Source organism: Amblyraja radiata, chromosome 10 (assembly GCF_010909765.2).
Source record: "Amblyraja radiata isolate CabotCenter1 chromosome 10, sAmbRad1.1.pri, whole genome shotgun sequence".
In the NCBI taxonomy this organism is placed as follows: domain Eukaryota; kingdom Metazoa; phylum Chordata; class Chondrichthyes; order Rajiformes; family Rajidae; genus Amblyraja; species Amblyraja radiata.
Genome location: NC_045965.1, coordinates 29,886,444 through 29,902,969, shown reverse-complemented (window position 1 = coordinate 29,902,969; position 16,526 = coordinate 29,886,444). Strand labels below are relative to the sequence as shown.

The 16,526-nt window shown below is 42.1% G+C and overlaps 1 protein-coding gene across 1 annotated transcript; it reads right to left on the bottom strand.

Moving 5' to 3' along the window:
• Positions 1 to 980: 980 nt before the first annotated feature.
• dynlt5 (dynein light chain Tctex-type family member 5) lies at positions 981 to 14,838 on the bottom strand. The gene is made up of 5 exons (XM_033028437.1): positions 14,544 to 14,838; positions 11,929 to 12,053; positions 10,239 to 10,330; positions 4,229 to 4,353; positions 981 to 1,299 (listed from the first exon to the last, which is right to left on the bottom strand). The coding sequence occupies exons 2-5, from the start codon at positions 12,039 to 12,041 to the stop codon at positions 1,096 to 1,098; spliced, it is 534 nt and encodes a 177-aa protein (XP_032884328.1). The 5' UTR covers positions 12,042 to 12,053; positions 14,544 to 14,838; the 3' UTR covers positions 981 to 1,095.
• Between the last annotated feature and the right edge of the window lie 1,688 nt (positions 14,839 to 16,526).

Genomic DNA, 16,526 nt, shown 5'->3' with positions numbered 1-16,526 from the left:
ATTTCCTTGTATTATTAAAATAAAAAATACATCATGTTAGGAATCTCAGGCACAGTTTTAGTTGCCAGCATACTAATAGTTACTCTTAGCCAAAGCACTATCAAAGAAGAGATTGGTTGGAATTGCAGATCGCAATCAATGATTGGAGTCAGTGGATATAAGTGAGATACTACACGAGTACGGTACATTTGAATACAATAAGGACTTGGAGGACAGTGCGATCAATATGGAGAATACAAATACGCTAGAGCAGTTTGAGATCAAAGAGGATGGGATCTATCCCAGGTTATTGATGGAGGCAAGTGAGAAGATTGTGGGGGCTTGACAAGGATCTATGTTTCTTCTCTAGCCACAGGCGATGTACCAGAGGATTGGAGAATGGTCAATGTTGTTCCTTTGTTTACAAAAGGAAGTTGAGAGAACTTTGGTTTGGCCACATTTGGATATGGAGTGTTGTTCTGGTAGCAATATTACAGGAAAGATGTGAAAGCTTTATAGGGTGCAGATGGGAATGCTGCCTGGATTTGAGGGTTGCAGCTACAGGGAGTGCTTGAATAGATGGATTGTTTTCTCTGGAGCATCAGCAGTTGAGGGGAGATAAGAGGTATAAAACATTACGAGAGACTGTCTACCCTTTTTCAACCAGAGTGGAAATGTACAACCCTAGAGGGCAGAGTTATAAAGTGAGAGGGGGAATGCTTAATGGTGATGTGCCCGGACAATTTTCTTTTCTTTTTATACACAGAGAATGGTGGGGGCTTGGAAAGGATTGCCAGGGGGCGATGGTTAAGACAGGTACAATAGTGGTTTTTAAGAGGCTTTTGGGTAGGCACATGCAAATGCAGGGAATGCAAATCATGTGCACACAGATAATTTCAGCCAGGCATCATGTTTGGCACAAACATTGTGAGCTGTAGGGTCTGTTCTTGTGCTGTATTCAAGAAGTATTAAAATGAAGGATATGTAGGCAGCAAATGGTCTTGATATGTTAAGTACCAATGATGACAAATGGCATATTTATTTTTCCCAAATTGTTGTTCTATGAGTTTTATATTTTCTCTGACTGAAGTTTCCGTTGCATTGCACAGATGTATTTCACTCAAAGTACACGGCATAAACATTAGCAACAGCAAAAAGCGATCGGTTACTGAAAGAGAAAGAAGAAAATGTGTCTGTGTTGGCGTTCCAGAGACAACGACTGCCAATCCGCATGCTCTGTTCATTCAGCTGTCCAATGTGGATTAGAACAATAATCTTGTACCGTGGAATCATGAGGTCCTTTACTCGAGCTTTTATAACCTAAACACAATAAGCAAAAAAGTGATTTGTTAAGTACCCATTGAACCAGTGGCCCCTCCCTCCACATTGATCAATCCTCTCAACCACAGGTGTTCATCCAATCCTAGTGTAAAATATCAATTAAATCTGCAGCAAAATATCAGCTGCAGGACCTCAGCGGGTTTGCCTGTCGGCTGCCTTCTTTAACTACCTTATCTACGAGAACTGCTATCTTCAGGGGCCTTTGGACCCAGACACCGAGGCCCCTGTGATGGTCATTACTTTCAAAGACCAGAATCTCCTCTTTTGCTTCTCTCACTAACCTGGGATAAATCCCATCAGTGTGTAGGAAGGAACTGCAGATGCTAGTTTACACCAAAGATAAATACAAAATGCTGGAGTAACTCAGCAGGACTGACGGGCAGCATCTCTGAATAAAAAGAATGGGTGACGTTTCGGGTCGAGACCTTCTTTTGAACACTGGTCTCGACCCGAAATGTCACCCATTCCTTCTATCCAGGGATGCTGCATGTCCCGCTGAGTTACTCCAACATAAATCCCATCAGGTTCTGTGGATTTATCCACCTTCATGCTCTCCAAGAGCCCAAACACCTCGAAGCCTGGGAACCATAGACCAATGAGCTAATAATGGTGGTAGGCAAGCCACTGGAAAGGATCTGAAGGATATGATGTGTGCATTTCAATAGACAGTGGCTGATTTGGGATAGTCAGCGTGGTTTTTTTACTTGTGAGATCATGTCTGATTGAATTTTTTGAAATAACCTTGATGAGGGAAAAGCCATAGATGTTCTCTACATGGACTTCAGCAAGGCATCTGATTATATTCCGCATTATAGTCTGCTCTGGAAGGTTAGATTGTGTGGGACGCAGGGATAGCAAGCCGACTGGATAAAGAATTGTCTTCATGGAAGGAAACAGAGGGTGATGATGGTGAACGGTTGTTTTTTGGACTGAAGGCCTGTGAACAACGATGTGTGCCTCAGGGATCGATGCTGGGCCCATTGCTGTTTGTGGTTAATATCAATAATTTGAATGAGAATGTACAAAGCATTCTCTGTAAGTTTGCAGATGATGCAGAATTGGTTTGTGTCATAAATAGCAAATATAGTTATTAAAAATTACAGCAAGATCTTGATCAAGAGTTGGGCAAATGGGCTGAGGAATGGTTAATGGAGTTTAATGCAGACAAGTGTGAGGTGTTGTACTTTGTGAAGTCAAATCAGGGCAGGACTTACACAATGAATGACAGGGCCCTGGGGAGTGTTGGAGAGGAGAGGGATCTAGGAATGCAGGTACTCCTGGTTCCTTGAAAGTGGTATCACTGGTTGATTGGGTGGTCCAAAAGGCTCTCAGTACCCTGACTGATGAAGACCAATGTACCAAATATAGAAGTGGGGATGTTATGTTACAATTGTACAAGATGTTGGTGGGACCACATTGGTGTATTGTGTTTGGCTTTGCTCACCCTTCTATAGGAAGGATGTTGTTAAGCTAAAAAATACTGAGAAGAATTACGAGGGTGTTGCCAGGACTTGCACAGGGTAGATGCAAAGAGTCTTTTGCCTAAAGCAGGAGAATCGAGGACATAGGTTCAAGGTGAAGGGGAAAAGATTTAATAGGAATCCGTGGGGTGACCTTTTTCACACAAAGGGAGGTGGGTGTGTGGAACAAGCTGCTAGATGAGGTAGTTGAGGCTGGGACTTTCCCATCATTTAAGAAACAATTAGACAGGTACATGGATAGGACAGGTTTGGAGAGATATGGACCAAGCGCAGGCAAGTGGGACTAGTGTAGCTGGGACATTGTTGGCCGGTGTGGGTGAGTTGGGCCGAAGGGCCTGTTTCCACACTGTATCATTCTATGACTGTGACCTGAAGGCCTGAGGTATAGGGTGAGGGCGGGCATGCAAGGACTTTATTCCTTGGAGTACAGGAGGCCGAGGTGTACAAAATCATGAGGGGAATAGACAGGGTGAGCGCACAGGGTGTTTTACTCAGAGCAAAGGAATCAACAATAGAGGATATGGGCTTAAGGTAAAACGGGCAAGGTTTAATAAGAACCCGAGAGGCAACTTTTTCACACAGAGGGTGGTAGGTATATGGAACGAGCTGCAGAGGAGGTATGAAGTAGGTATCACAACAACATGTAGAAGACAATTGGACATGTAAATGGATTAGGAAATGTTTAGAGAGATATGGACCAAATGTGGGTAGGTGGGACAAGTGTAGCTGGGACATCATGGCAAGTGGTTGCAGCTCTTGTTTCCATGCTATATGTCTCTCTATTACCTCCTCCTTCTTAATCTCAAACTGCCCTTGCATATTAGTACTCTCCAGTGATTCCCTGTCCTCCATGTTCATCTTATGGAGTCAAAGTTTCATCGAACACTTGTGCTCAGTTGGCCAAGTACCAAACTCCAGGTTGCTGACCATTTTAACTCATCTTCCAATTCACATACTGACCTTTTCATCCTGGGCCTGCTCTCTCAATCCCCTTTCTTTCACCCCCTCATCCCCTGTTCACCACCTAGATTTGCACCTATTTCTTCTCTCTCCCTCCACCTACATTCCTTCCTCTGGCTTCACAATTCCCAACTCTACAATCTTTTTGTGCGGCACCTTTTTCTCAACTGTAACATTTGTTATCAATCTACTTATCAATAGCACCCCCCCCCCCCCCCCGTTGCCTATGTTGACTTATTACCTGCAGCGTGTTATCTAACCTACCTCACTTCCAGCTTTCTTCCCCCTCCAACCCAACCCCCCTGCAATTAGTCTGAAGGAAAGTTCCAACCCGAAATATCACCTATCCATGTTCTGACCCGTTGTCCAGCTACTCCAGCACTGTGTCTTAAGTTGAGGTAAAAGGTTGTATTGGTAAAGGGGCAGGAGATGTTTGATCGGGAGGCAGAGTGTTAAATTCCCCTTACTTCAGAGATAGTTTTGGTCATTTGTCTGCAGAGTTCAGGTTCGTATTTTTCCTCTTGCAAGTAGCTCATCAGGACATCTTTGAGAATATTGCTCACAATGGTCTCTGGAAAATATATTGACGGTTCTGCAAAAAAAAGAAAGAATAAGAATAAGCAAGATAGACTGGAGATTAGCTTTTATGTATTGCTGATTTGAAAGAATAAAAGTGAAGATGCATCTGGGGGAAAAATACAAGTATGTAAAATACAAGTTATAACGCCAATACATTACATAGAACACACAGAGGTATAACACAGATACAGCCCATTTGTCCCGCACTGTGTCAAATATGATGCCAAGATAAACTAATCTCAGGGAGCTATGGAGTTGAACCCCAAGATTCCTCTGTACATTAACACTATTAAGGGACTTTCCATTAACTGTATACCTTCCCCTTACATTCGACCTCCCAAAGTGCAGACTTCACACTTGGTCAGATTAAACTCTATTTGCCATTTCTTTACCCGTTTCTGTAGTTCATCTATGTCCTGCTATATACTTTGATAGCCTTGCTCATTGTCCACAACTCCAACCTTGGGGCCATCTGCTGAGATCAAATTACAATAAAAACTCAAAGTACTTGTGCTATAACTCCAGGATAAGCGCTCAACTAAGAAAACCAAGCACAAAGCCAAAGTATTATCTGACTAATTATATCAACATAATAAATAACTCCATATGCAAAAAAGAGCTACCTACATAATAAATAACTCTTAAAAAAAATGATATTAGAGTGGAAATAAATCCTTGCACAAAACCTGGTTAAGAGAGGGACAGGACTGGCGGCGTAATGTTGCAGGGTACAGATGCTTCAGGAGAGATAGAGGTAGGGGGTAAAAGAGAGTGGTCAGAGGTGACATTACTGAAGGTTTGTCCAGCAAGGTTATATGGGTGGAGCTGAGAAATAAGAAAAGGGATGATCCCTTCTTTGGGGGTGCACTATAGGCCCCAAAATTGTGAACGGGAATTAGAAGAGCAGATTGCAGGCAGCTGCTGGACCAATAAGGTTGTCGTTGTAGGGTAATTCAACGTTCCCAAAATTGACAGAAAATGCCATAGTGCAAAAGGTTTAGACAGGGTAGAACTTGTTAAATGTGTTTGCTTAGATTAGAGATACAGAGCGGAAAGAGGCCTTTCGGCCCACCGAGTCCACACCAACCAGCGATCACCCCGCACATCAACACTATCCTACACACACACTACGGACAATTTACACATACACCAAGCCAATTAACTTACATACCTCTACGTCTTTGGAATGTTGGAGGAAACCGATCTCGGAGAAAACATACATGGTCACGGAGAGAATGTACAAACTCTGTACAGACAGCACCCGCAGTCAGGGTCGAACCTGGTTCTCACGCTGCGATGCACTGTAAGGCAGCAACTGTACCGCTGTGCCACCAAAAACGTTTCCTCAGGCAATATGTAGAAGGCCCAACATGGGAGAGGGCAATACTTGATCTAGTCTTAGGAAATTGGGAGGGGCAATGGATGAAGTGTTTGTGGATGAGCCTTTTGGGACTAATGGCCACTGTTCCTTTAGGTTTAAAATAGTTATGGATTGGGACAGAGTGGGCTCATGAGTTAAAATTCTAAATAGGGGCGAGGCCAGCTTTGAAGGTATTAGACAAGAACTTGCTCCAGTCGATTTCCGTAGATGGTTTGAAGAAAAAAGAATGTCTGGAAAGTGGGATGTTTTTAAAACGTGTGCAGGACCTGCCTGTTCCTGTTGGAGGGCAAAGCAGGTGGGCGTAAGGAAGCTTGGATGACTAGTGAATGCGGTTCTGGTCAAGAATAAGGAGGCACGGAGCAGGTATAGGCAGCTGGGATGAAGCGCATTCCTGGAGGAATTTCGGGAACCGAGGAGCAAGGTAAGAAAGGAAATCATGAGGGCAAATAGGGACATTATCTCTGGGAGACAATATTAAGGACAATCCCTAGAGATTTAAAAAAAACATTAAGGGGAAAAAAGGTAACCAGAGAGAATGGGCCCCTCAAGAATCAAAGCAGGGAACTCTGTGTGGAGCCACAGGAGATGTGTAAGGTCCGTAATGAGTATTTCTCCTGCTTTAAAGTGGAGAAAGACATGAGGACTGGGGAACTTAGGGCAATTAATAGAAGTGTCTTGAGGCAGTCACTATTACAGTTGGGGAGGTGGTGAAGGTCCTAAAGTGTATGAAGGTAGACAAATCTCCCGGGCATGAGCAGATATAACCGAGGCCACTGTGGGAAGCTAGAGAGGAAATTGCAGGTGCTCTGGCTGAGAGTTACGAGTCATCATTAGGTACCGATGAGGTTTCAGAAGACTGGAGGGTGGCAAATGTTGTGCCTCTACTTAACAAGTGCTGCAGGGAAAAGCCTGGGAACTACAGGCCAGTGAGTCTAACATCTGTGATCAGAAGGTTACTGGAGAGTATTCTGAGGGATACTTGGATTTAGATGTACTGGGGCTGATTATGGATAGTCTGCAAGGTTTTGCACATGGGAGATCATATCTCACAAATCTGATTGAGTTTTTTGAAGATGTGACCATAAAGAATGATGAGGGCAGAGCTGTAGATGTGTACACATGGATTTCAGCAAGACAGTTGTCAAGGTTCCACATGGTAGGCTGTTGTTAAGTTGGTGAATTACATGGATGTTGCCAAGACTTGACAGCCTGAGGTATAAAGAGAGTTTAAGCAGGCTAGGACTTTATTCCTTGAAGTGCAGGAGGTTGAGGGGTAATCTTGAAAAGGTGTACAAGATCATGAGAGGAATAGAAAGAGTAAATGCACAGTCTTTTACCCAGAGTAAAGGATTCGAGAACCAGAGGGTATAGGTTTAAGTGGTAAAGATTTAATGGGAACATGAGGGACACCATTTTTCTTTTAAACGCAAAGAGTGGTAGGTGTATGGAACAAGCAGCCGGAGGAGGTAGTTGAGGCAGGTACTATCACTACATTTAAGAAACATTTAGACAGGTACATGGATAGGATAGTTTTACAGGGATATTAACCAAATGCAGGTAGATAGGGATGTGGTTTAGATGGGGATGTTGGTCGGCGTGCACTAGTCGGGCTGAAGGGCATGTTTTCACGCTATATAACCATATAACAATTACAGCACGGAAACAGGCCATCTCGGCCCTACAAGTCCGCGCCGAACAATTTTTTTTCCCTTAGTCCCACCTGCCTGCACTCATACCATAACCCTCCATTCCCTTCTCATCCATATGCCTATCCAATTTATTCTTAAATGATACCAACAAACCTGCCGCCACCACTTCCACTGGAAGCTCATTCCACACCGCTACCACTCTCTGAGTAAAGAAGTTCCCCCTCATGTTACCCCTAAACTTCTGTCCCTTAATTCTGAAGTCATGTCCTCTTGTTTGAATCTTCCCTATTCTCAAAGGGAAAAGCTTGATCACATCAACTCTGTCTATCCCTCTCATCATTTTAAAGACCTCTATCAAGTCCCCCCTTAACCTTCTGCACTCCAGAGAATAAAGACCTAACTTATTCAACCTATCTCTGTAACTTAGTTGTTGAAACCCAGGCAACATTCTAGTAAATCTCCTCTGTACTCTCTCTATTTTGTTGACTCTATGACATCTTTATTCCATTTTGCAATACTCTTTGCAATGCTGAATGCAAAAAAATTGAAGAGGTTCTGTGCTTCCAATATTGCTTGGATCAATTCGGAGAAGATTGTGGTGTGAGAGAAATGGGCTAAAACCTAAATGGCATGTATGATATAAATACTGGATTTAGAACATAATAAAGTTCAGCACAGGAACAGGCCCTTCGACCAACAACATCTGCACCAGACATGATGCCAACATAAATTAACCTCATCTGCCTGAACATGATACATATCGATCCATTCCCTAGAAAACTCTGTGTCTCTCTCTCAACCTCTTAAACACCATTATCGTATCTACCTCCACCGCACACCCCAGGCAGCACGTTTCAGTCACCTCCACCCTGTGAAAGCTGCCTAGCACATCTCCTTTGATCTTTCCCCTAACTCCTTAGAGGTATGCCCTCTAGTCTTGAACACTTCCACCTTGGAGAAACAATTGGGAAAAAAACAATCCAGGTTTGTCCAACCAGGAATTTCATATGAAGAAAGACTGGATAGACTCTGCTTGTACTCGCTAGAATTTAGAAGATTGAGGGGGGATCTTATAGAAACTTACAAAATTCTTAAGGGGTTGAACAGGCTAGATGCAGGAAGATTGTTCCCAATGTTGGGAAAGTCCAGAACAAGGGGTCACAGTTTAAGGATAAAGGGGAAATCTTTTAGGACTGAGATGAGAAAAAACATTTTTTACACAGAGAGTGGTGAATCTCTGGAATTCTCTGCCACAGAAGGTAGTTGAGGCCAGTTCATTGGCTATATTTAAGAGGGAGTTAGATGTGGCCCTTGTGGCTAAAGGGATCAGGGGGTATGGAGAGAAAGCAGGTACAGGATACTGAGTTGGATGATCAGCCATGATCATGTTGAATGGCGGTGCAGGCTCGAAGGGCCGAATGGCCTACTCCTGCACCTATTTTCTATGTTTCTATGTTTTCTTGGAGTTAATACCACCTAATCTAGGCGGCATTTTGGTCAACCTCTACTGCACCCTCTCCAATGCCTCCACATTCTTCTGGTGATGGGGTGAACAGAATTGCACACAATATTCCAAATGCAGTCTTATCAAAGTATTATAGAGCTGTATCATGACTCTTGTACTCAATGGCTCGATCAAGTTAAGCAGACCATACATCTTCTTCACTACTATCCACTTGTTGATAGTAGTTTTGAAATTAGCATAATTTTGCTAAAGAACCTGAAATTGCTGTAATAAATCTCCCATCTCCTCCTAATTAATGCATCATAAAATGGGTGGAAGTTACATTTTTGATTTTAGACCATGAAGCTTTTAGACCATCATGAATTAAAATTGCTTGCACAAATTGGCAATTCTGTTTTGGACCAAGATACAATGTTGAAGTGTGTTAGAACTTACATTCTGAACTAAAGAAGAACACATGCCGAGTGAATAGCCACAATCATTTTTGTGACTTTTCATGTTTCCTGATCTTCTAAAGGACTAATAGAACAATAGCTTCAAATTGTAAAATACTGTTGAAGCATTCCTGCACCGACTGCCTGCATTCAATATTCAGAATGTGTAATCATCAGTAATAATCCACACTTTTAAGCATATTCCCTCATTATCTTTATTTTTGAACCACTTTGTTGCTGGATAGATTGTGTTATCTAATGGGAACCAAGTCAAAACTGAAATCCCAGTGAACACTGAAGGGACGACAGGAATGATTAGTAAATTTGCAGATGATAATAAAGTAGGTGGTATCATAGATAGTGAAGATGGTTAATAAAAGTTACAGTAGGCTCGATCTGTTGGGCAAGTGGGTTGAGAAATGTCTAATGGAGTTCATTGCAGATAAGTGCGAGGTGTTGCTTTTTGGAAGTCAAAAGGGAGAGATTTGGCAGGCTAGGACTGTATTCCTTGGAGCACAGGAGGCTGAGAGATGATCTTATAGAGGTCTGTTAAATCATGCAAGGAATAGATAGGGTGAATGCACAAAGTCTTTTACCCAGAGTAGGGGAATCAAAAAAGAGGATATGTTTAAGATGAGAGGGACAAGATTTAATACAAACCCAAGGGACTGCTTTTTCCATTTAGAGGATGATGAGTTTATGGAACAAGCTGCCAGAGGAGGTAGTTAAGGTAGGTACTAAAAGATCATTTGAAAGACATTTTACAGATACATGTATAGGAAAGGGTCCGTTGAATATGGGTTAAATGCAGGCATATGGGACAACTTAGATGGGGCATCTTGGTCGATATGGACAAGTTGGGCTGAAGGGCCTGTTTCAATGCTGTATGATGCTAGGACTCATCTAAAATCTGTACTTTGATGCCTTACTGGTTTTTGCAAGATTAACTTATGAAAGGCTTGAACTCACCTAACTGATATGTATTTTCCATTTGCAGTGCCAACCGTGGATTGTCATCATGATGGCCCGGATCATCCATATACGACACTGTACTCATGCAGCTGTGTACACGGTGGCAATGTGGGAGGAAAATATACATATCAACAAAATGTGTACATTTAAAAAAAATATAATGCATAAATACAAATTGAATTTTTTTTGAGGAACTTAACCACAAGAATTATTTCGGGATCATTGTGCTTTGGGAACACTGATGCACAAGCATTACGTTGGAGGAGATAAATGTGGGAAATTCAACAGTGCTAGAAACACTGACTGTGTAAGCTTATTAATGAGCTAAATGGTCAGCCATGAATCCTAATACACGCTGCGAATAAAGGTGCTGCTGTAAAGGGGAAAGCAGGGCGGCATACCATACTCCAGGTTGCAAATGATGATTATCCCTTTTGGGAGATCTGAACCTCTTCTTTTGAGTGCTTGTGCAGAGAGCATGAAATGTGTGCAGCGAGAGGAAGGGGCATGGGTGGCTCTTCCTTTATCATGCCTCTTCTCTCCTTATTTCATAGCCTTTACCATTTCATCTCTAACCTTTGTCCAACCATCTTCCAATCAACCCCTCCCCTCACATCTATCAACCTATCGCTTGCCTTGCTTTGCCCCATCTCCACCGCTCCTCCAACTTTCTATCCCCTACTATAATCAGTCTGAATAACAATCCTGACCCCAAACCATTGCCTATTCATATCCTCCAGAGACATTGCCTGACCCATTGAGTTACTCCAGCACTCTGTCTTTTTTTGTTGTAAGCCCAACTCAATATGGGGCCCAAAGTTACAGGATGTATTTTACAAACAATTTCCATGTTTTAAACAATGTTTTAAAAATTGTTTTCAAATATAATTTGGATTTACCCATGCAGAAGATAATGGTGAAATGGATTGAGGAAATGAAGGGCATATTGCACCACAGTTGACATTTTATCTGCTGTTCAGAAACATTGAATACAAGAAAAAACATCTGGAAGGAGTAAAGGTAAATTGGCGCTTATAGGTTCATTTCTCCAGAACATTAACTCACTCATCTAATTGTACTTTGCACTGTACTTATCTATCTTGGCAAATATTTACAAACATTTACAACTAGATATTTCCATACATCCAGGCAGTAATTGCCATTTAAGTATTTTACCCCTGCACTTATCATGGCAATGTTCCAAATGAGATCATAATAACCTATTGAATAAACTGGCCTTTCTCAAAGTATAATAGCTGTAGGTCTTTTTTCTGTAATTTTTATGGCAATACGGGATTGTTAGGGATAGTCTAAGTGGATTATTCATAGAAGGCAAAGGTCAAAGGTTGATATTCTGGCTGGAAGGCTGTGATCAGTGGCGTTCCACAGGGATCTGTGCTGGGACCTCTACTAGTTTCACTGTCTAACTCGTTATCATCTACCCCCACGGCCAACAATGGGGGTAGATGCCGAGTCTCCGTAATCTTCTCAGGAAGTAGTCGCTGATGTGCCAGTGACAGGTTGCACAAACTCTATGACTGTATCAGTAGTTTAATATTAAATGCTGAATGAACATTATTCATCTCGTTGTGTGAATCAATGAATACCGAAATAAAGTTGGAGTAAATAGAAAAAGTAACATAAAAAGCTAATGAGCCACAGTAAATGATATAAAGGTCTGACTTACTCCTTTTGCTGCTCCACTTTCTCCTTTGAAATGAGGCCATGGCTGCTCAGTGATGACAAACTGCCTCGCTTTTTCAGTAAACGAGCTGCCTTATCTTTTGCAATGTCAGACATGATGATATTCACCTGCAAACACAACACATACACATTGATATCAAAAAGTATCAATTCTGTTGAGACATTTTAGGAATCTGTACACTACTAACATAGGATTGAGCCCAATTAAATAATTTGAGATAACAGAAATTAGTGTATTTTGGAATACAATAGGCAGCGTTGTTAGCAAATAGAGCATTCAGCTCCGAGGTAACGTATTACAATAGAATGCTGGCAATTCTCTAGGCTCACACGGGAAATAAAAGAAAGAGTAATCAAATGATGATCTGTTGTTTAAATTTGCTTCATGAAACAAAATAAAACAAATTCCAAGAGAAGTTAACTAGCTAGAAGTTTCACTAGCTAGGCTTCATGTAAAAACACTTAATGCGGGCTACTAAGGGGACTCACAAGTTCAAGTAAATCTGTCATGTTTATTTGAGCGGCTAGCTGACTGCATGAGCATAGCATCTGCAGTTGAAATAAAAAATATAGCAGATGCTGAAAATTTGAAATTGAAATAAAAAATATTGGAAAGCAGGTCAGGGACTGAGTTGATGTTTCAGGCCCATGACCCTTTGTTATCTGTAGTTCTCCTGAATAAAGAGAAATGGGAAGAGAAAGAGATTTATGGTTTCAAGTTAAAAGCAGTTCTTCAGAACTAGGATAGCGAGAAAACAAGTTAGTTTTAAATTGCCAGAAGCTTGGGGGAGCGGTGGATGAAACAAAGAGAATACCCCCTCCCCTGCAGGAGGCCAAGGCTGCTGAGAGGATGCCATGTGATGAATGGATTCATGCGGTAAATTAGAGAGAAAATAAATAAACATAAAGATTCTAAAATGCAGTTGCGTTAAATGTTCAGTTCAGGCCAGCTATAAGAACAAGGGAACAGTTAATATTATAGATAGGAAACATAAAATAATTGGACAATTCAGATATTGAAGTCTGAAGAAAGCTCTCGACCCGAAACGTCACCCATTCCGTTTCTCCAGAGATGCTGCCTGTCCCGCTGAGTTACTCCAGCATTTCGTGTCTGTCTTTAGGAAAGCAAGTTGGCTGAAGTTGTAAAATATAATTGAGTTCAGAAGATTACGGTACCCCAGGATGGAATACGAGGTTCTGATCTTCAAGCTTGTTTTTGCCTTATCACACAATGCAGGAGGCCACAGACACATAGATCAGAGTGGGAGTGAGATGGCAAAAATACAGTGTTTAAGAAGGAACTGCAGATGCTGGAAAATCGAAGGTACACAAAAATGCTGGAGAAACTCAGCGGGTGCAGCAGCATCTATGGAGCGAAGGAAATAGGCAACGGAACGTTGCCTATTTCGTTCGCTCCATAGATGCTGCTGCACCCGCTGAGTTTCTCCAGCATTTTTGTGTACCTGGCAAAATACAGTGGCAGACAAGCGGAAGCTTCAAGGTCACCTCCACAGACTGAACACAAATTGAACTCACAATCTGCAACAACAATGTGGCAGATGTACAAGCCAAAAACGGCTTTACTTGCAAGGACCTTGAGGATCTCAAGTGGCGAGAAGGGAAGAGTTAAATAACTGGCGTCGCAGGTCATGATTTATATGCACGAATCATAGGGGGAGTGGCTGTGGACGGTATGGTCCCTTGCAATGTTGAAAGGGTTTAGGGGAACGTGTCTGGTGGCGGAATCTCAACGAAGCCGAGGGAAAATGTGAAGTTACTGGGTTGGAGAGTGCGCACTGGGGAACTCGATTCCAGAGCAGGGAGCCGAGAGCAAATAGTTACAGGCTCTGTCAACCATGGAGTAGAGGAAGCCATGGTTGAGGAAGAGGGATCCCAGAGCCACGCGCAAGGAAAGTACTGATAATGAAGCAAATGCAACTGAGAATGATAAACCTTTGAGACTGCAATGAACTCTTCGCAGGAAGCGGGATGCAAGGAAGTATATTGGAGATAGCTGTGGTAACGGAACCCCGCAGGGACCCCCAACTATTTAAACCTACATAACAGAGAAAAGAAAATCAGGATCAAAACTTTTAATTCAAGTACAAACTTCCATTAGGTTAAAAGTCGTTCAGGATGTTTGGGTCAGTGAGCCATTCTGAATGTCGGCCTGTGAAAGCGAACAAGCACAACAAACGTTGAGTGCAAACGTTGAGACTAAAACATTGGGCAGACACAAAATGCTGGAATCACTCGACGGGACAGGCAGCATATCTGGAGATAAGGAATGGGTGACGTTTCGGGTCGAGACCCTTCTTCAGACTGACAGTTCCTTCCTACATAAAACAGTGGTAGACCAGCTGCACGCAACCCCGAATTTCTCGCCGGCGGTCTAAAGTTGTGGTTGAAGTCGATTGCAGTTCCATCATGTTACACAACCGCTGCACATTTCACTTTCGCTGCCCTAGTTGCTAGGCGCAGGTGTACAAAATCCATTCTTGATATTGAAACCGGCTGCCTCTAGCTTTAATACCGTTCAGAAAAAAAAATAACAACCACCGCACTTTTGTGTAAATGTTGTCATCAGAAGCAACTTACAAGAAGTTAAGAAGAGCTTGCAACTGTTGATTGTTCGTCCACACCTATCCCTAGCAACGCGCTGCGATCTCAATTGCCGGAACAAAACAGACTCTCATCACCCAACCAATCCCAGCGCCTGGAAATGGTGAGATGAATGAATAGTAACCAACCATGTCTACGCCCGCCCACTTAGCTGATCGTAGTCGCCTTAAAGCGGTATTTTGTCGCGCAATTACCAATGTGATTGTAAGATTCTCTTTTTCTTTAATCTGATGCTCCTTAGTTTGAGGATACCGGATTCACCGCCCAATCTAGAGACTTTTGCACAATCATGTAGGCTGACCATGTAGGATGGAATGTAGACAAAAAAGGCTGGAGAAACTCAACGGGCGAGGCAGCTATGGAGAGAAGGAATAGGTGACATTTCGGGTCGAGATCCTTCCTCTCGCCCCGAAACGTCACCTATTCCTTCTCTCCATAGATGCTGCCTCACCCGCTGAGTTTCTCCAGCATTTTTTGTCTACCTTCGATTTTTCAGCATCTGCAGTTCTTTCTTAAACATGTAGGATGGGATTATGGTTCTGAAGATGGAGCTACAGTCGATAAATAGCAGTCTAACGTAGGAATCCTCGTTGTCCAGGTGTCCACAGGTGAGGTTAGGGCTAGTAAAATTGCAGGTGCTGTGGACCTGTTACTTAAAAGGGCTGGGCATTTTTTTAGTACGTTTTCACCTTTTTTTAAATAATCTCTTGGCCATACAATGTCTGTAATCTAAGATCATGAATTTAGAAGAACTCATGGTTCTTGAAGAAGGTAGTATTTTCAAACAGTCATTGTCTATCGCTATATTTTGTGGTTTGATTTAATTGTTTTTTATGACATTGTCCTGCAATGTACTCCTGATTTTACTTTCAGGGCTCTGCTTCCAAATTCTGGATCCAACTTTGATCATCACCTTGACGAGGGGAGAATGAGTATTGCTTTGAACAGACAATAAATGCAAACTTGATTCCCTCTGAAGTCCCCCCCCCCCCCCTGCCCCCCTGCTGTTATAATTTCGTCATTACCCCTCAGCTTTTAACCCGATTTCATCTGGAAGAAAATATAGAGATGTTGATTAATTGTGCAGAAATATCACTGAAAAATTCATGGCAATGTTATTGGCAGATATTCAACAGGTATCAGAAGAAAATAAGAAATCGGTGCAGGAGTAGGTCATTTATCCCTCATTCCTGTTCCACCATTCAATAAAGTTATGGCAGAACTATTAATTCAGTGCCGCTTTCCTGCACAAACAATGTAACCCCTTAAGATCTAAATATCTATTGGTTTGAATGTGCTCAGTAGCAGAGCTCTACTACTTCTTGGGTATAGAATTACAAAGAATTAAATAAATTGCTTCTCTGCTTTGTCCAGAATGGCCAACCCCTCATTTTGAGACTATAAGCCTTGGTTATATAAATGCCAGCCAGAAGTAAGATCTTCCCCATATTTATCATCCCAAGCCCTGTAAGAATTGTTGCGCTTTTCAATGAGATCACTTATCATTCTTCTAAACCTGAATAGTAAAGGCTCAGTCTTCTTAATTTATTTTCACTGAACCATCTTCCCATCCCTAGAATCAATCTGTTTGCTGCAGTTCCTCCATCAAGCTTGTTGCTTAAGCAACGAGACCAGACCTCTATACATTATTTCAGGTGTCTCAGCGGGGTTCTATGTATTTGCAGAAATATGTATTTTCTGTTGAACACAAATCCTTTTGTAATGAAGGACGACATGTAGTTTTGCTTCCTTTGTTAATTGCTGCATCTGCAAATGCTTGTGATTTGCATGTAAGCCCATTCAAATTCCTCTTATTATTTACAGTTTCACCTCCCCAGAAGTTGAGGATACGTTATGTAAAAGCTGGCTCGCTGGCCCTTCATGTTACTTTCAGCTACTGTTCTACACCAAGGCCGTAACTGTCTTCCAGATAATTCACCTCCAAAGTACTGAGCAGAC